General features: G+C 42.5%; 1 protein-coding gene across 1 annotated transcript in view; it reads left to right on the forward strand.

The window, feature by feature from the left end:
• NCKAP5 (NCK associated protein 5) overlaps positions 1–20,699 on the forward strand; it is a 1,051,270-nt gene extending 1,030,571 nt beyond the window's left edge. Inside the window, 4 exon segments of the mRNA XM_021075797.1 lie at positions 13,691–14,005; positions 16,912–17,048; positions 20,444–20,536; positions 20,538–20,699. Of these exon segments, the coding sequence (XP_020931456.1) occupies positions 13,691–14,005; positions 16,912–17,048; positions 20,444–20,536; positions 20,538–20,699 (707 nt within the window).

The following is a 23,004-nucleotide window of genomic DNA, read 5'->3' on the forward strand; positions in this document are numbered from 1 at the left end:
CTGCCAGCCTACGCCAGAGCCACAGCAACGCGGGATCTGAGCCACGTTTGTGACCTACACCACAGCTCACGGCAACGCTGGATGGTTAACCCACTGAGCAAGGGCAGGCATCGAACCCGCAACCTCATGGTTCCTAGTCAGATTTGTTAACTACTGCGCCCGGACGGGAACTCCCCTATTAGCTTTAAATTCTTATCTTTCTGGGTCCCTTTTTAAAATACTGGTAATTACAGTAATAAAAAAAGAAACTGAAACAATTTATAATTTTAAAGTATCTAAAATTTTCATTTAAAAAATGAGATTAATAAGGAGTTTCCATTGTGGCTTAGCAGTAATGAACCCAACTATTATCCATGAGGACACAGGTTCAATTCCTTGTTCCACTCAGTGGGTTAAGGACCAGCATTGCTGTGTGCCATGGTGTAGGTCACAGACACAACTCAAATCTGGCATTGCTGTGGCTGTGGCATAGGCTGGCAGCTGTAGCTTTGGTTCAAACCCTAACCTGGACACTTCCATATGCCACAGGTATGGTCCTAAAAAGAAAAAAAGAAATTAGGGTAATAATAGATAGGATGCTTTAGCCCTGGCAAATATCTTTAATAACTTTTTTATCTGTTGCTAATTTTATAGGTTCTGAATCTCTTGATGCTTCTATTTTTATATGCTTCCTACCTACTACAGCTGTTTTGACTCGCTTCCTGCAGCGCCTTACCTCCAATTTATTTTCTTTCCTCCCTTCCCTCACTTGCCTTATCAAAGCAGATGTTATCCAGGCAGGTAAAATGGAGAGTAGAGGCAGTTGTCCTATAATTCAGCAAACCTGATATGGAGTTTTAGAAACTTAAAGAGATAGATTTACCCCTAGTAGCCATCTGCATCTATCAGATTCATTGGATAATTGTTCAACTTTTCACTTCTTTTTGGCAGGGCAGATAGAGATGAAGTGAATCTGGTGGGGGGTGGGGGGGAGGTCCAGGGTCAGAGATCACTGAACAGATACAAGAATAACCTTTTAGGATAAATATGCTGTATCTTCTCTAAGGGGGAATTGTGACTTACTAATTTGGGAGTGTGATCCGAGCATATAAGTCTGTGAGCCAAGGAGAATCAGTAAACATCATCTCTTTAGATCTTTGATATGCCTTTTATAAGCACCAGCCCAAAAGTGGATTAAAAGAAGATACAAGCATGGAGTTCCCATCGTGGCTCAGCGGAAATGAATCTGACTAGTGATCGTGAGGATGTGGGTTCAATCCCTGGCCTTGCTCAGTGGGTTAAGTTTCTGGCATTGCCATGGGCTGCAGTGTAGGTCACAGATGCAGCTCAGATCTGGCATTGCTGTGGCTGTGGCATAGGCTGGTGGTGTGGCTCTAATTCGACCACTAGCCTGGGAATCTCCATGTGCCTGGGATGCAGCCCTAAAAAGAAAGAAAAAAGAAGATAAAAGTAAATAGCCAAATTATCATTAGATTGGAAGAAACAGGTTAAAGGTAGAGCAGTTTTGCCATGGATATCAGATGAGCAAGGACTATAGGAAACAAAAGGGAGAGATAAATGGGTATTTCTTCAATTAGAAAAATGATGAAAAAATATATATGTATGACTGAGTAACTTTGCTGTATAGCAGAAATTGAAGGGGGAGTTCCTATTGTGGCTCAGCAGTAACAAACCTGACTAGTATCCACGAGGACACAGGTTTGGTCCCTGGCCTCGCTCAGTGGGTTAAAGATCTGGCAGTGCTGTGAGCTGTGGTGTAGGTCAAAGATGCAGCTTGTATCCTGTGTTGCTGTGGCTGTGGCGTAGGCCAATGGCTACAGCTCCAATTTGACCCCTATCCTGGGAACTTCCATATGCTATAGGTGCAGCCCTAAAATGCAAAAAGAAGGAAAGAAAGGAAGGAAGGAAGGAAAGAAGGAAGAAGAAAGAAGGAAAGAAGGAAAGAAGGAAGGAAGGAGAAAGAAAGAAAGAAAGAAAGAAAGAAAGAAAGAAAGAAAGAAAGAAAGAAAGAAAGAAAGAAAGAAAGAAAGAAAAAAGAAAAGAAAAAAGAAAAGAAAAGAATAAATTGAAGGAACATTGTAAATCAACTATAATAAAAAAGAAAAATGACAATCATTTTTATGGTACTCTAGAAAGTTTTACTAATAAAATTAAGTTGTTTTTTTTTCCAGTTAGAAAAATATCTGAGGAGGAGAAGACTTTGACACATGAATAGGAAAGTGGTTAAGTGGAATCATTGCTCTGTGAGGACTCAGAAGGAATCTGTTGTACTCTCATAAACAGGACTTAGATCTGGAAGCGATGAGTCCCAAAACTAGATGCAGGAATCCGGGATCCAACTCTGTTCCTAGAGCACCTGACCAAGTCAAGCAGATGGCTGGTTTTGAAACTGTAGTGATCACTTTAGTCTACTCTTATGTATCACAGTAAATATTCCCTGCAAGTCTGGCCACTGTTTCACAAGGCAGGCATCATAGCCTAGCCAGACATGAGGAGTTATGTGATGATCTCAAGACTGTTCAGTCCAGAGCGTTAAGAATATAATGATGAAAATTTATAAAACTGAGAATGTTTGGAAAGTTGCATAACAAATCTCAGAATCCTAGATCAAGAACCATCCCCAAAACCATAGAAGAGTTTGTCTTAGTGTCAATGACAGGAAGGAACACATGTTAAAGCAAACTTAAGGAATTTTTTCTTGGGTGTTACACCAGCTGAATAATTAAGTAAATTCAAGAAGGATTTCTGTGTATTCATGGTCTGCATGGGCATTTGTAACACATTTCTGACCTTTTTCAGTTCATATCCTTAAGTCATACCCACTAATATTTTATGTGATGCTACTACTGTCAGACAGAACACTGGGTTTGCCAGATACCAACCTAGCCTGAGGTGACATGTCTTTTATATTGGCTTAAATAACTTGTCCCTCACCTTGACAAAGGAGTTTTATGATCTGCTTTTATAAAGGTTTTAGCCATATTAATTCCCTTCATTTATTCTCATAGTCTCTCTGTATGTACCAATATACCAGACCTCCAAACTGCCAGTCTCCCTTTATATCAAAGAGAACAGAAAGGATTAGAAAACAAATTCACATTCTCCTATACACTTTTCACATCTCGGAAAACTTAAATGCACTTTGAACTTAGAAGCTAAGTATTCTCATGCATTCTGAAGCCATCAAAATGAATTAACATTTCCAGAAGTTCATCTTAATGCGACAGTCAAAAGTAACCCAATGTTTGTGAATAAATAGCCAATACCATCATTTTGGATTACTTCAACAAAACCACATGTTAACCTCAGAATGAAAAACCTACATGTAATTGATGTGGCTTTGGCAACAGGCTTAGGTTTTTGTTTTTTCGGGTTTTGGTTTTTGGTTTTTTTTTTTTTTTATCTTATTTTAACCATACAGATGAAGAGAAGTATGTGAAAATAAAGAGATCTGTTCCCCCATCTGTAGTTTAGTTTTCTATTGCCAATACCACATGCAGCTTAAAGATGTTTCGGAACCTGGAGAGAACTCATACAAAGACTTATTTACATAACCAATTGTATTATAAGAAAGAATGCCAATTAATAATATAGTATGAATTAGCTCTTTCTGGCTGGTAAATTGTGTTGGGGCTTCACTGCATATTTGGCTGAAACTTTGTAAATGTGATTTAAGTTCTCAAAGTAAAAAAGAGTTTGGGTTTTAAAGTTTTCTACTTCCCTAGAATTTATGAGTGTGGGAAAAGGGGAAAATGTGACTTCTAAAGTAGTTTGAATATATGAGAGAAGGTAGGTCGTTGCCCCAAACGTAACCTTATAGGATAGACATGCTGTACATTCACTAACTGAAAGTCATGGCTTACTGATTTGGGGATATTCTTTGAGAATGTGGTAAGTCTGTGAACAAAGGAGAATTGGTGAACATCCTTTGGTTAGGTTTGAAAAAAGCCTTTCAAGAAGTTCCCTTGTGGCTCAGCAGGATAAGGATCTGGCTGTGGCACAGTTTGCAACTGCCACACACGGGTTCAACCCCTGCCCTGGAATTTCCATATGCTGTGCATGCAGCCCCCCAAAAAAGCCTGCCGAATGCCAACTCCACAATGAATTTTTTGATAACATGGACTCCACCCTTTCTATACATGAGGGAGCTTATGACCAGCTCCAAGTACTTTGCTCCATATTTATAATTGTTTATTAACTATGGGATCAACTAACCCTTAAGGAAAGGGTTGCCACGTGATACTTGCTTAGGAAATAACCAGGTAGTAGTTTAGTGAAATGTACTCAAGTGCTGCAGTAGGACACTAACCACACAGGTGAAAGTTTGGTTTGCCTTTGATTAGGCAACAGTGTATGTATCATGTACCTGCAGGGGCCCTCACCTCTCCCTGACAACCCCTCCTGAAAACTTACCAAGCAGCTACTTTGTAAGGAGCACTGTACCGTTCCAATGAACTGTAATTATATGAGGTTAGAATAGTTTTTAAAAATCCCTTGTTGTACAGAGTTCCTGTCATGGCGCAGTGGAAACAAATCCATCTAGGAACTATGAGCTTGTAGGTTTGATCCCTGGTCTCGATCAGTGAGTTAAGGATCTGGCTTTGCCGTGAGCTGTGGTGTAGGTCACAGATGTGGCTCGGATCTGATTGCTGCTGTGGCATTATCATTTTGACTGATTATAATGATGCAGGTCCTACTGGTCAAGGTCACAACATGCTTTTGTTAGGTTGGAAATCTCTTAAGGAGGAGTTCTCATCATGGTTCTGTGGTTAATGAACCCGACTAGCATCCATGAGGATGTGGGTTTAATCCCTGGCCCTGCTTAGTGGGATAAGGATCCAGCATTGCCGGGAGCTGTGGTGTAGGTTGCAGATATGGTTCAAATCTCGAGTGGCTGGCTATGGCATAGGCCAGCAGCTGTAGCTCCAATTGGACCCCTAGCCTGGGAACCTCCATATGCCACGGGTACGGCCCTAAAAAGCAAAAAAAACAAAACAAAACAAAAAACACACCCAAAAATCCCTTGTTGTGTCACAGCCAGCAGGTAGACTAGGTAGACAACCCTGGTTTTTCCAGCTCTGAAGCCTGTTCTCTTATGGCTTCATTCTTCTGAATATTCAGAATAACTTGAAACTCAAGTCAGGTTTGCTTACACCTCTCTTATATAATAATCTCTCTGGACAAATACATTCATGATACCAAGAGTTTGGGTTTACACATTCAAGTGATTAAAGATTTGTGAGATAGGATCTTTGGGGGAAAAAAAAAAAACAAAACAGTTGAGATATTTTAATCTGTAGAAGAGAAGACAGGAAAAATTTAGTTAGTGGCCTTTCCCAAATACTCAAAATCATTGCTAATTCAGCTAACCCCTAACTTGAAAACTTAGACTAACTGAAACAGTGCTGGAAATCAACTTTTCCCTTTGTGGCTATTTTTACAGGTTATGTTACAAGGTAAAGGAATAGTGCAAAGCAATTTGGAAAGATGCAAGGACAAGCCAGTGAAGAGAACAAGCTGTTTTAAAAGAGAAAAACCTCATTGCTTTGTGTAAAGACATAAGAAGTTACTGAGTAATCTCAATTACTCACTATGAATGGCTCCCAGGAACTGGCTTCTGTGAGAACTTAGTTCTCATGCTACTGTGGGTACTGATGTTAAACGGAATGCTGACACTCAGCTTGGCATCTATAGTCCCTGAGGATGAGGGCCAGGGGAACAATGCCAGATCTGGGACCTTCAGGTCCAGTGGTGCTTTGAGGTGGGGAGGAGGTACCGAGGAGGATGTTAAAGCCCCATTCCTTGTGCTATCCTTCATCTCGGTCACTGACCCTTGCTCTAAAGGCTTGGAAGTATTAAGAAATTTGTCTTTAAAATATTCAATAATTCTGAATGATCTTATCCCCTCGGCTGTCTGAATTAATAACATCTGGCTGTATGAGAAATAGAGCTGCACATAAAAAGGAAGTCAGCTATTTTCTCTGGTTGCTGAAGTGAGCACCAAAAGCAGCAGATTGGGGTTTCAAAAGGAAAGGTTCATATTCAATTTAATTGCATGAAGAATTTTCTAAAGAGGAAGGCTGTTTTTCTTCCACCTACTTTATTCATTGTGCTCCTTGAGAGCTGTGTGTGTCAGGTGCTATACTGAGCTCTTGGAGAATAAGCCAGACACTGTCCCAGGCTATAACTTTTACCAGTTCTATCAGCATATAATTGCCATTCTGTAGAATAAAGGTGATGTAGAGTCAAGAGTGGACTCACATGGGAATTCTGAACAGAGGAATAAAAACCTAGTCTGCCCCCAGGATGCTAGCAGTCTATTAACACTTGTTTTGAGAATTGCTGCCATTTTCTGAGTATAATAACTATGTACCTGTTCCAGGCATTGTGCTATATGTTTATTACGTGCTGTGTTTTTAGTCCTCAGAATACCCCTTTGATGGAGATTATATAAGCTAATATCGAGATGAGGAAACTAAAGCCACCTGCTGCAGCACCAGGTACCAGGAGCAGGAGGGCTGCTGCTCACTAATCAGCTGAGTGGAGATTTTGTAGTGTACATTCTTTTTTTTTTTTTTTTTTCTATTTCTTGGGCCGCTCCCACAGCATATGGAGGTTCCCAGGCTAGGGGTTGAATCAGAGCTGTAGCCAATGCCAGAGCCACAGCAACGCAGGATCCAAGCCGCGTCTGCAACCTACACCACAGCTCACGGCAACGCCGGATGGTTAACCCACTGAGCAAGGGCAGGGACGGAACCCACAACCTCATGGTTCCTAGCCGGATTCGTTAACCACTGCGCCACGACGGGAACTCCTGTAGTGTACATTCTAAGTTAACAGTTGAAAAAAAAAAAAAAAAAAAAACCTCTGGTGGAAATGTCTCTCCAAAATGTCTTCCCTGGTGCCATCCCACTCAGAACTCACCCTTCTTGTCAGCTCACCCACAGCCGACTCATCCCTCTCTCAGGCACAGTAACTTACCTCTTCATTGAAGCCCTGAGGCCAGGCAGTATTCCTAACCCAAGCACTCTCAACATTCTTTCCAAAAAAGGAAGGCCAGAAATTCTCCTATCAGTTGCTAGGAGGCTACAACTTGTCTACCTCCTTGCCTGCTAGAGGAATGCGAGATAATGTATCCAATTAAGAAGCTGTGGTACACATACACAATGATTCACTCTCAGTCATAGAAAAGGATGAGATAGTGCCATTTGCAGCAACAGAGATGCAACTAGAGATTCTCATACTAAGTGAAGTAAGTCAGACAGAGAAAGACAAACGCTGTATGATATCACTTATATGTGGAATATAAAATATGGCACAAATGGGAGTTCCCATTATGGCTCAGTGGTTAACGAACCTGACTGGCATCCATTAGGATGCAGGTTCGATCCCTGGCCTCACTCAGTGGGTTAAGGATCCGGTGTTGCCAGTGAGCTGTGGTGTAGGTTGCAGATGTGGCTCAGATCCTTCATTGCTGTGGCTGTGGCATAGGCTAGAGGCTACAGCTCCTATTGGACCCCTGGCCTGGGAACCTCCATATGCTGCAGGTGTGGCCCTAAAAAGAGAGAAAGCCAAAAAAAAAAAAAAAGAAAAGAAAAGAAAAGAAAAATGGCACAAATAAACCTGTCTACAAAACAGAAACAGACTTACAGACATAGAAAAGATTTGTGGTTGCTGAGGAGGAGGGAGGGACTGGGAATTTGAGGTTAGTAGATACAAATATTGACGTTTAGAATGTATAAACAACAAGGTCCCATTGTATAGCACAGGGAACTATATCCAATTTCCTAGGATAGGTCATGATGGAAAAGAATATAAAAAAGAATATGTGTGTGTGTGTGTTTACATACACACACACATATATAGATAATGGAGTCACTTTGCTCTATAGCAGAATTGGCACAACACTGTAAGTCAACTATAATTTTTTAAAAAAAATTTTAAAGAATGTGTCCAAGGTGACATTAAAAGAAGGTCCTGCGTCCATTCTATGTATAAGTAAGAGATTTATGACCATGCTGACATGCCCTGAATGGACCCCAGGTGTGCTGAGATCTTGAGCCCTCAGCTTTCAGGTAGCCAGTGGTCCTGAGGAAGCTGGTGTTTTCTTCAGTGAGCCACATGTTTCCCACATGTGCCAGGACTTCAAAAGGACTGCAAGTCATCCGATGAAACTTTTAGGACATTGTGATGGTGATAAGTGAGAAACCTTGCTTTGAGAGGCAGATATAAGGCAAATGAGATGACAAGAAGTAGGTGGGACGGCTAACTAGGGTCAGAGACATCAGGGGTGACCTTGGAAGAATGAAACCTGCTGGTCAGCTAGCAACCCAACCTTTGTGCTCATGAGCCAGGCTCTGTTGGCAGCTGTTCTCAGAGCCACAAACTTGAACTTAGGTTTGTTGAGGTCACGATTGAGTCATGGAGAACACAGTTGTTGTCAAATGGGAGGGGAAGAGAGAGAGATGGACGGGGAGTTTGGAGTTGGTAGATGCAAACTATTGCCTTTGGAATGGATTAGCAATGAGACCCTGCTGTGTAGCACTGGGAACTATGTCTAGTCACTTATGAAGAAGCATGATAATGTGGGAAAATAGAATGTGTACATGTATGTGTAACTGGGTCACCTTGCTGTACAGTAGGAAAAAGAAATTGTATTGGGAAAATAACAATTTAGAAAAAAAGAAAAAAATGATGCAGAAGAGAAAGAAAAAAATAAATAAATAAAAATAAAATCAATTATTAAAAAAAAAGAATTGATGAGCAATAAGGTCCTACTGTATAATATGGGCAACTATATCCAATCTCTTGGAGGTAGAACATGATGGAAAACAGAATGTGAAAGAGAATGTATATATATGTATGACTGGGTCACTTTGCTGTACAGCACAAGTTGACACAACATTGTAAATCAACTATAACTTAAAAAAAGTTTTTAAAACACTGACTCAACTTGATAAACAACATATTCCTACTATATAGCACAGGGAACTATATCCAATCTCCTGGGATAGACCAGGATAGAAAATAATTTTTAAAAAGAATGTATATATGTATATGTATGACTGAGTCACTTTGCTATATAGCAGAAATTGGTGCCACACTGTAAATCAACTATAATTTTTAAAAACTTTTTTTCAAAATGAAGCAAACAAAAAAAGACTGAGTCAACTCATTCTGGGTGCAAGGCTGGCTTGTCCCTTTGAACTTTATTCTGATGAGGGCCATTTAATTATTTTGTGAGTTCTTATGATTTCCTGAGGGGGAAAAAAAAACTGGCTTTAGAAGTACAATATTTAATGCGTTTTCAAGTTACAGTATTTTCATGAACTGTGAGAAACTTACAGTGCTTTAAAGAAACTACATAAAGAAGGTGTCAGCATTTTCAATATAAACTCAATTTTCAAAGGTTTATACATTCTGGAGAATTTGCTTGAGGGGGAAACTTGGCATATGGTGCCTGAGTTCTTGACTGTCCACACCTCATTTCATAGGTACTTATAGATGAGTCCTTCAAATTCACTCCATTTGGCACCTGTAATTTTTAGAAATAAAAAGATGGCTTTAATAGCAGGTGATTTCTGAGTTTAATGTCAGTGCACACAACTCTTAGAGAATCAGAGAACTCAGGAATACCAGAAGTCCTGTTTTACAGATTCTGGTTCTGGCAATATTATGGAGGGAAAGAAAAATAATTTAAAGGGACAGATGCCCCCAAAATGTTGATGTCCTTAGAAGGACACTTTTCATTCTTCCTACCCCAGATTCCTCCCTGCTCTGTTTCATGGCTGGTGTTACAGGCCAGGCCAATATACATGGGCTTTGGTGTCTGGGGACCTTTTCCCAGAAAATTACTGGAAAGCTGACCAGGAATCCCACTTTACTTTTTGAGTCTCCATTTGAAAGGACTAAATGGAGTGTTCTCTGTGCCATAAAATAGCTGGAGGGGAGGGAGTTCTTAGACAAAGCCAAAAAAAGATTGCTCTCACAGGCAATGCCTGTCACCAAGCACAGAGAGGTAAGAGAAACACCAGAAAACCCCTGGCATGGAAGTGTACAGATGAGATCCAAGAGGCCAGAGGGAAAAGTCTCAAGGCAATTGTGGGTGGAACCCGAGGAACTGTGCTGATGCTGGGAATGCCAACAGTGGATACAACCTCAGGCTGGGAAGCATGGGAACCAGCTGGAATGCAGGGCCCACTCCAGTTCCAGAGGAGAAGCTGGGTGCTTTGACCAGGGGTGGGGGACCATTCTGTGCACTTTGAGCTCATATGGCTGCCTCCATGGCTGTTAACTGACCAGACCCCATTTCTGGATTTACCAGAACTTTGGAGGAGAATTAATATAGCTTGGTGGCTAAGAGCAGGGTCTTGCAGTTATGCAAGGCTAGATTCAAATCCACGCTCTTTATTTACAGCATATAGCCTTGGGTGTGTTACTTAGCCTTTTTGAGCCATAATTTCTCATTTGCATGATGCAATCAGAGTTCTTACCTTAAAAGGTTGTGAAGATGAAGAGATGACACAAAGAAAGCAGTGAGCTCGTAGGAGCTGTAATAAGCAGCCAAACCTGATGATCCATCTTCGCAAAAGGAAAAGTGCCCCTAATGTCCCACCATGCTGAGCACCCTTTTGTTTAGAGGTAGTCATCCTGAAGATGCTGGGAATAAATTATTATGGCAGCAGCCTGGGACACGGGGGGGACTGACACATCTCAGATGTTACATCCTGTGAATCTTTGATCCCCATCTCTGAAGACTGGGTCGATTCCAATCCGCTTCCTCCTTTGTGAGGCTGAAATAGTTCAGACATTTCAAATTTGCCCCCAGTGCAACACATTTATGTGTCAAATATGAGGAGTGTCACATATCTAGGCTAAAATGAAGAAAGGACACAGAGTTCTGAATAAGAGGGTCTTTTTTTTTCTGGCAGTGCCTTCCCATGCAAGCAGCTGATTATTTCTCCAAAAGCCTGTTTTGCAGCAATTGAGTCTGCGTAATTGAGGAGAAAATGAATAGAGAAGATAATGAATAATCCGAAATGCTGGTTGAGAGGAAGGCAGACCCGAGTGGAGGCCCTGAAATGAATGAAACTAAAACTTAGCCCTTGTGGTTCTGGGAAAGATCTAGTCAGATGATAGCCATGTGATTCAGGGATGCTCTAGTCCGTGAGTAATCTCTGAGCTAGATGGCATGTAAGATGCCTAAATGGCACCAGGCTGGAGAAGGGGTGTCTGTATCTTCTTACTAAATATCCCTTTGGAGACTGAGACTGAGTCCTCTCTGGTTTGTTTTGTTTGTTTGTTTGTTTGTTTTTGTTGTTGTTGTTGTTGTTTTGGCTGCCCCATGGCATATGGAGTTCTGGGGCCAGGGATCCAAGCCGCAGTTGCAACCTACAGCACAGCTTCAACACCACCAGATCCTTAAACCCACTGTGCCAGGCCAGGAATCAAACCTACATCCTGGTGCTGCAGAGAAGCCACCAATCCCATTGCAGCACAATGGGAACTCCTGAGTCCTCTTTTTGGATAGGGACTTCATCTTCTAAAACCAATCACCAAACCTACTAGAACCTACAAAAGCCACCTCTGTACTCATCCCCACCCCTTTGTTTTCACCGTAGTGTTAAGAAATTCCCAGAATTCTACCACTCAATCAAAGAAAAGAGGTTTTGAGGCGAAAGGTGGGGAAATGGGCAGATTCTGAAGTTCAGATACTAATTGCTGAGCATCAGATGAGATGGTGTACTTAAAGAAGAGGTACTTAAGGAGAAACAAATAGTTTATCCTATCAGATACCTACTGAAATCTAATAACTATAACTGGCAGTTTGTACATGTCATCATTCATCCTTTCCTTCATCCACCTATCCTACCATATGCTAGGTGTCATTCTAAATCCAAGAGTTTGAAGTTCCTATTGTGGCTCGGCAGGTTAAGAACCTGACCAGTATCCATGAGGATTCAGGTTCAATCCCTGGCCTCCCTCGATGGTTAAAGATCTGACGTTGCCTCAAGCTGCCCCATAGGTCACAGATGCAGCTCTGATTCAACCCTAGCCTGGAAACTTCCATATGCCACAGGTGTGGACCTAAAAAAAGAAAGAAAGAAAAATCAAGAGATTCCACAGTGCTCGTATTTTTAATCTCACAGCAACTCTATAAGGAACCTGAGACTTTGGGGGGTTAAGGATCTTAGGGGGGTGGAAGGCAGTGTTCACACAGTTGTTAGCAGAGACCAGACTCTAAAAGCCACTGTTTCATAAAGTACCCTGTTGAAAATCACATCATTATATTCTCCACCCTGCCTAAAAGGTGCCAAGTTGTGCCTCTTCCTCAATCCTATAATGAGATGCTAATATAAACTTTAATAAGGATGTTTCATTCTAAGATGAACAGGAGAGTTTGGAATGACAAGCAGATCTTGGAAGCTGTCTCATTGGCTTAGATATGAAATGTGATCATCACATTTCAGGAATTAACTATGTAGTATTTTTTTTTTAGATATTGTATGTTGCCTGGATATACAATATTTTGAAGATGAGACATAATTAGCAGAGTATGTCACACACATATGTTGTAAAATAAATTTGATTCATTTTAGGGAATAGTGGGAATGACAAGAAATCCAAAGGATACTGATGAGTTTTGTCATTGCATAAAGGCAGAGGGAAAGACAAGGCAGTGACCCCTTAGTCCTCTCAGTAAGACCCCAGATGGCAGTTGAGTCAGATGAAGCCCACATGATAAGCGATATTCCCACAGGTAAGGTACCTTTAGGGATGACCCTTAGAGCATGTGAATGACTTGTTCTCACAGCCAGATTGGGAGGCCAGAGACTTAGTTCACTGCTGAATGGATGATAATTCACGCAAGAGATACACAATTGCCTTTGTTAGGACATCAATTTGTTATGTGTGCTCATTACTCATCTTATTTCAGTTAATAAATTTCACCTAATTGATGGAAGTCATATGTTTCCCAATTGAAATAAGGTGATCAAAATAAATTTGGGAAGAGTTCCCTGGTGGCCTACTGGGTTAAGTATCTGGTGGTGTTCCTGCTATGGTGGGGTTTAATCCCTGGCCTGGGAACTTCTGCGTGCATGGGCATGGCCAAAAAAATAACAATAATAATAAATCTGGGTCGTTAATGACTGTCCTATTTCTATTATAACTCTAGAGAACCATGCAGAGTATATGTACCAGTGATTCTGGCTGGCCTTCTTTCTTTATACTGTGTGAAGGGAATATATTCATGTTCAATCCAATGTCTGTTTCATGCCACTCACTGGAAATTTATTACACCATTAATGGTATTTCCTCCTTCTAGGGAGTTTCCTTGTGGCTCAGCAGTAACCAATCTGACTAGTATCCATGCAGACACAGGTTTGATCCCTGGCCTCACTCAGTAGGTTAAAGGATCTGGCATTTCTGTGAGCTGCACTGTATGTTGCCGTTGCTGCTCAGATCTGGCATTGCTGTGGCTGTGGTATAGGCCAGCAGCTGCAGCTCTGATTCAACCCCTGGCCTAGGAACTTCCATTATGCCGCAGGTGTGGCCCTAAAAAGACTATATATAGTATTTCCTCCTTCTAGATATCCCCCTTCCTCCAGACCAGATCCAATGCATGCCAAGGATCCTTTTCTCCTGTGATGTAAGCTGTCTCTAATCCTCACTGTGTGGCTCTGTCTAGAAACAAACTGCCAGATGAGGACACTGGACAGTGGAATTGGAACCTTCCCACTCCCAGACTCAGGAAATCGCTCAACGGGACGATACATGTGCCAGCCAGACTCCCCCGAGGATGCTGAGTCCCTCCTGCCTCTCCAGCCAGCCCTTTTTGCAGCTTCTTCTGTAAAAGCCCAGACCCTTGAACGAGAAGTGCCTTCCTCTGCAGACAGCCAGAGCTCTGCAGAAAACACCATTGTCCATTCTACATCCGACCCCATTGTGACTGCCAGAAGGATGCTCCCTCTTCAAAGTCGCCTCCCCAAACCAGCCTCCTCTGGTAAAATGCCTGTTACCTTCCAGATTAGATTGTTTTCTCACCAAAATAATGTGCTGACTGACAAAAATGGAAAACAGGTACTAGAAAAGATTTCCACCAGAAGGTCAGTCAGTAACCTCTGCCCAGTGGAAGTGTGAATGCATGAAATCCCTTTATGTCCTCAACCAAAAAAGTAAAAAAAAAAAAAAAAAATTAAACATTATCTACTCTTAATATTATTAAAAGGGTGTACATACACATAATGGAAACAAGCATGTAAGCACAGGTATCTGGATATATAAATTGATAAAGAAAAAAAAATGTAGAATATACATTTCAGGTTTTATCTCCTAAGACTTAACTCTATCAACCAATTTAGGCCCAAGACATAAATTGAGCTGAAATGTTGTTTGCCCTCTAACCAGAAACATATGTCTTCTGACATATTCCTGTTCCATTCAAATGTATTTATATGTCGAACTATAAAAAATGTAGTGTGATATATTAGCAGTAAATTGTGCATTAACTGCAACTGAATGGAAGGAACCTTCCCACTGAGAAGTACCCTCCTTTGCTGCAGTCAACTGAAACAAGTTTTCATGATTAAAGGCAGGACCAGGGTGAGGGTCAAAGGTTTTCCACCATTCCCTCAAGACTGAAAGTATTTATTGCAGCTAGGAATGACACTAAATAATTTGTAACTTGTACAGCTCAAGTTGCTTTTTTGATATGCATAAGCATACTAGAATTCTGAAGACTTTCCATTATGATTTGATGATATAAAGGAACCACAGGTAGAGGTTATATCATTAGCTTCTGAGAAATTAGAAAAGAAGACTTTTAATTCAACATCTTTGAATAAATGTGATTGGGCTAGTCCCATGGCTGCGGTCTTCCTCCATCCAGTAAGACTAACTGCCACAAATATTTCATTAAAAACTTCTGCTCATCTCAAGCCAAGGCTCCATTTTAGAAGGCTGGAATGCATATTACTTTTGAAATAAATGCATTGTTAATGAATGACACAGCCTCCAGAGATTCAGGGGCGAAATCATAGTTATAGATTATGTGCTCCATGCCTGAATTGTCACATGTGTGACCTCAATTCAGCAGCAGGCTGCCGAGCGGACTCCATGATTAAACACTGTCATTATAACAAATTGAACAGAAACCGCGAGCCTTGAATTGCTTCATAACAAGAGGGTGGGAAGGAGATTGTTCTGATCTCGCTGCTAGTATTCACTGCACCAGTTTTCTAAGGTTTGTGTCTTAATTAAATTGTCATAAAGAGTTATAAAAAGTAGTCTGTGGTAGAGAGTGAAGTCAACACTGCAGGACATTTTTGTGCCATCCATCCTGAAGTTTCCTCTCCGGCTGAAGATGTTGTCACTGTGGTCCGGAAGCAGGGCCAACTTTCCAAGGCTTCTCTCTTTTCTGTGGCCATTAGTTACTCATTTTAAAAATGAAGACCATCTGGGAATTCCCGTTGTGGCACGCGGGTTAAGATCCCAACTAGTAGCCATGAGGTATGGGCTCAATACCTGGCCTCACACAGTGGATTAAGGATCTGGTGTTGCCACAGGCTGCAGTGTAGGTCGCAGATGTGGCTCAGATCTGGTGTTGCTGTGGCTGTGGTGCAGGCCTGCAGCTGCAGCTCCATTTCAACCCCTCGCCTGGGAACTTCCATATGCCACAGGTGCAACCCTAGCAAAAAAAAAATAAGACCATCTAAATGCAGGGGAATGGTTGACTGGCCCGTTCTCAGTGCAGATTCTCGTTAAGAGACTAAAGCAGGTGGCTGGTAGAAAGGTAGTAACAATCGTGATCACTAGCGGCCCTGGGGCTCCCAGAGCTCTCCACCTTGGGTTTTAATGAAAAGCAAATTCTAAAACAAAATTAAAATTAAAATTAAAAAACAGGGAACTAGCTGGAACACAAGAATAGTCACTTCCTATTTCATATACACATTTGAACTGGTTATTCTCTTATCCCCATATCAAAAATGGAAATAACTATACAGATCTCCTGGTGCTTATGAAAATACAATTATTTTGCTTCTAGTCACAAGCAAAATGCTATTAAGAGGCGTGTCCTGTTGATAATCACTGAGGCTGGAGGATCACGACATTTCTGACATGAAAAAGGAATACACTGTGCAGGTTGATCTACTATTATGGGTAATGGATGAACTTTCTTTAATCATTCTCTGCTAATTACGCTCCAGCTATTTAAAATATAATCCATGGGAGCATCTGACAGCAGCACTTGGGAACCTGACAGCCGTTCTGAATCACAGACCCCACTCCAGACCTACTGAGTCTGAATCTCCAGTGTTAACAAAAGCTCAGCCAAGGCATACATTAGAGCTTGAGAAGCAGTACTGCCTTGCAAATGTCTTTAAGAGCCTCTGAGCAAGCCATCTTATTCAAAATGAGCTTCGGAGGTACTCTAGGAAAATCAGGGTTCCCTGGTCAATGTGTTTGGGAAAGGCTGTGAATTCAAATCCTCCCTTTGGAAATTATTACAGTCCATATTAACACACTGAAGGCTCTGAGAAGTCCTACAAAAAAAGAACCGTTTGTTATTTATTGTATAGCACTGCTAGAGGACTAATCAGGGTTTCCCAAGCAGTTTGCCCATTGAACTCTTTCTAACATGAAAAGTCTATCAACATTTTGTGGAAAAGTGGTCCAAGAACAGTCTTGTCTGTGGGTCACCAAGGTAGACATCTTCTAAAGGCACACATAATTATGAAGACACTTCTATTAGCACAGACTTGCAGGAGACAAAAGGTTAGAAAACCAAGCTTCCACCATGTTCAGATCTTTTTGCTTATTTCTGATTATATCTCCCCTCCCCCCTAAACTTGTAAAGAGTTGAAAAATGCTGATTTCATATTGTGATTTCATATACACTCCCTCATTTAGGAAAAATCAATTCTCAGATGGAGAATGAAGCCGAGCCAGGGCCTCAGACTTGCTCGTCGTTCGAATATGCTGAAAACACAACGGTCAGTGGGCCACTTCCAGCCTGGGGGGCTGACAGTGCTGCTGCAGAGACCCAGGTAAGGAGAGGCTGAGAGGGGATGCCTTCCAACTGCTGGTTCTGAGTGTGAAAAATGACCTCCTTAAACACTCCTGTGATAGATTTAATGTTACATCAAATTTGTTGTGGGCTTAATGCATAAAAGCCAAGGCCCAAGGCTCTCCTTTTTTCCCTGAATTATTGAGTGACACTGTGGGTTCTTGTGAGTAATTCAAATGCTTCCTCCCATCTGTACCCAGATTCTGTGCCCTGATTAAATATGATGGGATGGCCATTCACTCTCCTAAGCCCTAAGAGCACCACTTAGAATGATATAATGATATTTTTCCATATCTCCTCAGTTCCTTTAACCTTTCTTTTGCTTCTATGAGACAGGAAAAGTGGGTGTAATTATATTCCCTTTATAGATGAAGAAACGGAGGCCTAGGTGGTCAAGTGACTTACCAGGATTGGTGAGCCTGTGTTTCTTCCATCTTTATCATTTTTGCTGTGGGTTCTTCATCTACTTTTTTGGCCACCCTGAGGCATATGGAGCTCCCAGACCAGGGACTGGATTCAAGCCACAATTGTGACCTACGCCACAGTTGTGACAGCACCAGATTCTTTAACCTCCTGTGCTGGGCCAGGGATCGCATCTGTGTCCTAGAGCTGCAGAGACACCACAGATCTCATTGCACCACAGTGGGAAGTGCCATACGGTCCTCCTGACATGTGAGAGGACCCAGGGAGGTGCTCAGGACTCAGGGAGTCTGGTTATTGTCCCTCAGGGTCACTTGGTGTTTCCTACTCAACCACCCCCCCCACCCCACTTATCTCTTCTAGATCATTACTTGGCCCATATTCGACCTGTTCACTATCTCTCGACTTGCCCTGGTGCTGGCACACTTTGGGGTTTTGGTGGTGCCCACAATGAGAAGAGAGGGAGGAAGCACATAGAATCAATTACATATGGCTTTAAATGAAATAGGACATAGGGCTTTCTGGGCCCTTCCTTGACCCTTCCCACTTCTGGGAACCACTGCCCTGGTTCTCCCAATCCGGGCATTAGGAGGCTTGGTCACTATTTCTGCTAGGGCTGCTACCCAACTGTGGTGAGGAAGTATCCAGACTAGCCCACATCTGAGATTCCTCCATGTTCAGTGTAGTCCAGCCTTCTTTCAGCCTTTAACACCTCGGCATGGAAATGAGACCTGGAGGAGTAGGGGAAGAGGTCCCCTGGGCCCACACCCTCGGTGTACAGCAGAGGTGCTGTACCATAATCAGTGTCCAAAGGAACATTACTATGGCACTGAGATGACAACACAGCCCTCTGAACACCATGTCCAGCACTCATAAAGAGGCTCTGAAAAACATAAAAATAAACTAGTGTACTCTATCTTGCCCTGGTAAGACACAAAAATATTGGGGTTTCTCCATTTTCTCCAGGAAGTAGGATCCTTACTGTCCCCCACATATCCCAGTGTCCAATTTGGGGTAGACAGGGTGAGATCCAAACTTTCATAATACATTCCTAGGTGACAGTGATGCTGCTGATCCATGGAACACACCTGGAGAACCATCCTTTCAAGGACTCTCTGCTTGCTTTGAACTAAAAAATTGAAAAAAAATAAGAAAAAAAAAAAAAACCTTAAAAGACATCCAGAGTTGGAGGGGAAACTTAAGAGACAATAGGTGATGATGGTGGCAAAGAGTTCAAAAAATTTAAAAAAAGAGAGAATTAATGCTGCCAGGAGAACTGTCCCCTCTGTCCCCTCTCCATGTGCTGGCTGAGCCCTCCTCACCCAGCATTCACACCCCCAAACACACACACCTCTCTGGGGTCCCCTTACTCATCACCCTGTACCAGTTTGGCCCATTGGAAATCCTTGTAAAGGTCAAGACTGTGACTTGGAACCTAGAACTCTGCTTCACTGACTGTTAGGGAGGGAAAGCTAAAAGCATGAGTGAGCCTTAAATTTATAGTACCAAGCATGGTGCCTGGTGTCTGTTGAATAGAGAGGTGAAAAAATGCACCTCATGCCCAGTGTCTCCCTGGAACTCTAGACATGGAGCTCCCTGAGAACCCATGTTGTAGACTCGTCATCTTTCACAAGCATCACCCTTGCTGAACTTCTAGTATCTCCTGTATAGAGCTCTGTAACCCCGAGAACCTAGAAGGCCATTTAGCACAGAGTGGGTACTTAATCAGCCTCTTTTTTGTTTTTGTTTTTTTTAGGGCTGCACCTGCAGCATATGGAAGTTACCAGGCTAGGGGTTGAATCAGAGCTGTAGCTGATGGCCTATGCCACAGCCACAGCAACACCAGATCCAAGCCATGTCTGTGACCTACACCACAGTTCATGGCCAGATCCTTAACCCACTGAGCAAGTCCAGGGATCAAACCTGCATCCTTATGGATGGGCACTCCTTAATCAACCTCTTTTGAATAGGTGGGTGAATGAGTAAATGAACGAAAGAATACAGGAAATGAGTGGTTTTTTTGAATTGATAACCCCAGCTTGGGGAACTTATATCCCAAATTGTGTTTGTATTATTTTCTACCATGTGACACCTTCCCAGACAGACTTTACTTTAGAGATGCATCCCATGCCTCTGCGCCTAAACCATCTGGGATGGGTGTGGAATAGATCTAAGAGGACAGTCTGCAAACATAAAACAGAAGCACAAATGCTCTTGATTCTACACACAGGAGTCACAGTCTTAAGTCGTCAGTGTTCCGCTTGTGTGCATAGTGTGGGAAACACCATCCATACAGTATCAACGGCCTCAACGATTCCTGAACATGGCGTAGTCACCAAACCTGTGACATCCTTGAGGGGTCAGACTGTGTGTGCACATGAGCAAGAGGGGAGATGGAGTCCCTTAACCCGGGAGTTCAAGGACTAAATACAAGGCAGTGGGACTAGCAATTATGTACTTTCCTAAAGGCTCCTATCCTGTCAGGGGCTGGAATCAAATTACGAATTAGGCAAACATTTATTCTTTTGTTCCCAAGTTGATGATTGTTATACCCTCTGATACTTGAAAGCCAATGATGAGATGAGTTACATAAATAAGCTATTAGGCTTGCAACAGCAGCTCTAAGAGGCACTTGGGAAAAAATAAGACCCCATAAAACCAGTGTCCAAAATGCAGATCAGGTAACTGTGGGGACTGTCCAGTGCCTGGGCTGATGACGGCATGTTGTCAATGGCTTCATCAATGCAGGCATTTCTGCAGCTCTGGTAATTGAGTAGAATGCACCAGCTCCAGGTGAGGCAGACTGAGGGACCAAGCAGAAGAGTTGCCCGTGGTGGGTGGGGTGGGAAGGAATTCTGTGCCCACAGCAACAGCCGAAGATGAACATCCTCCTGGGATATTCTCCCCATTTTGATTTGTGTGAATAATCTTAACAGTCTCATTATACTCATTTAGGACAAGTTACCCAGAATGTGTGCATACTCTGCCAGCGGTGGCAGTGATAGTGACAGTGACCCGGACTATGGAAATAATGGTTTTGGAGCCGGAAGGGTTTGGAGCCAGAAGGGGCAAATTAGTGAAAACCATGAAGAGCGCCACCCCAGGTAACATATGCACAGCGGGCCCCAGGACATTCAGGGCTCCTCTCTCTCTCATGGAGCCGCCAATCACACCTTTCACTGGGCTCTGCCTGCACCCCACTTTGCTTTGACATCTTAGCTCCATGTCTCTCCCGAGATCTAATTTCCTGGTATCGATGTAAGATTGTCTACGTGCTTCAATTTGTTTTCTCGTGTCATATTAATGACATGGCAGTGTGGTCTATAAGGATTTCATTCTAAATCTGGCATCTCCCCAACAGTCTCCAATGGAATTACCTCTGTAATGAAGGAATGACCACACAGATAACTTTGTTCTTAATTACATACTTTGTTAAGTTAAATCATCCATTGAGCCATGGATGGGCTATTCATATCATGCTGTGTGACTCTGGACTTGTTAGCCATGCCATTATAAACAGGCTCATTCCCTCACATTATTTTTATCTGAATCAGAATTGACAGTAGAAAAACCATCATCCAAAGGCATTAAAATGTGTGTGTGTGTGTGTGTGTGTGTGTGTACACACACATATGCACATATTTGGGTGGCATTTCCTTACCGGTGCTAGAGGACAGATGATCCCTAACACAAAACGTAGTCTTGGATCTGCTTTTCTTCTGATCCACTCTGGCTTGTCAGAAGTATTTTAAAGATACAGTGCAGAATCATTCTTTTTGCCCTAATCAACTTTTCTCAGATACTCATTTAGCAATTATCTGATGAAACTATGACTTTCTTAACGCAACACTGACATGTTGCTTTTGAAAAAGAGTTATCTAGAAACTGTGTGTGTTTCCAGCTTTCCAAGAGTCTTAGCATTTGTGACACACAGGGGTAGGGTTGGGGTGGAGGCATAGTCATGAACCTGAGCCTCCTCTTTGTTCCTTGCATCCTACAAATCACCAGAGAAGCAGGACCAAGGGGAGTATCCTGCACATGCTTATCAAGAAGACAGCAAACACCCCTTGCGTTTTAGTTAGGCCGTTGTCCTTGTTAGCTCCTGGTGGTCAGTCAATGTTCTTCTGGTTGTCACAGATTAAGGGGAAAAGGAGTTAATTGTCATGGGGCCTTCCCCTTGAGGACGCCTAAGGCCAGGCCAGCTGTTATTCCAGCTCTTACCTTGAACTTAGCTTTGGTCCACAGTGAATAACCTTACCCCCTTGACCTTCAAACTTCTTCTTCTGGCTCTCACACTCCATTCATTTGTTGAACAAATACTTATTAAAAGCTTCCTCTGGGCTAGCTTTCCAGCAGTGAGTAAATGGACAAAAATCTCTGCCAGACAGTAAAAAATAGGTATAATAAACTAATAAATGTATATAGTGTGTTGAAAGAGATAGGTGCTCTGGAAAAGACAAAGTGGGAAACAGGAGAACAGAACTGATTGGAGTGCTGTTTGGTGGGGGCCGGGGAGTAGATGTTAAAATTTAAATAGATCAGTCAGAACAAGCCCCTCTGAGAAGGTGGTGTTGAGCAGAGATTAGGAGAGGAAAGAGAGTGTGCCCAGAGGCTCTCTGTGGTAAGTGCATTCTCAGCCGGGGCAGGGGCAGTAGGAGGCCAGGTGGCTGTGGCAGTAGGAGGCCAGGTGGCTGTGGCAGAGGGAGCTTGTCAGAAGACTGGGAGATGAAGTCAGGTCAACTAAAATGGACTCAGAGCTCTTGTTGAGCTTCCTTTGCCTTTCTGAGGACTTCTCCCCTGAGAGCCATGTGTGGGGCCTTTGGGCAACTTTGAGCAGAAGAGTGGCATGATCTGAGATGGTTTCAAAGGACACTCTGGCCGCCATGTTGGGAAGACTGAAGAAACAAGGTGGACTGAGAGCCTGTCACAGTCATCCAGACAAGATGTGTTAGTGGCTGGGATGAGGGTGGTGAAGTAAGAGACTGAGCGGCTCTGGCTAACAGAACTTACTGCAGGGAAGGAACTTCTGTATCTGCTCTAGCCAGTACCATAGCCATCACCCACACATGGCTTGGGGGCTCTTGAAGCATGGCTAGTGTGAGTAAAGAACTGAATTTTTAAGTTTAATTTTTGCTGTAGTTCCTCTAAGAGTTCACTGGGGCCATGCCATTTTTCTCTGTTTTTACTTGTTTTTATTTTAATTAACTTAAAACATTAATAGCCACATTTGGGTCATTGTACAATGCAGGGAGTGAGCATGTTCTTGTCTCAGCTCTAATTAAAAATACAACACAATCTCAGATAGATTGGAGGTGGGGATACAAGATAAAGCAGAGTCGAGTATAGCTCTCAGGTTTGGGTCCCAGAAGGGACAGCATTCTGCCCACTGAAATGGAGAAAGCTGAGGTTGGGGCTTGAGGAAGCAAATTGGTAGTTGATGCTAAGATCAAAGTGCCATTAAGCAAGCATAGGTTTGAGTGGATAGTGGGCTTCTGTGAGTCTGGAGTTGAGCAGGT

Source organism: Sus scrofa, chromosome 15, assembly GCF_000003025.6.
Source record: "Sus scrofa isolate TJ Tabasco breed Duroc chromosome 15, Sscrofa11.1, whole genome shotgun sequence".
Lineage (NCBI taxonomy): Eukaryota > Metazoa > Chordata > Mammalia > Artiodactyla > Suidae > Sus > Sus scrofa.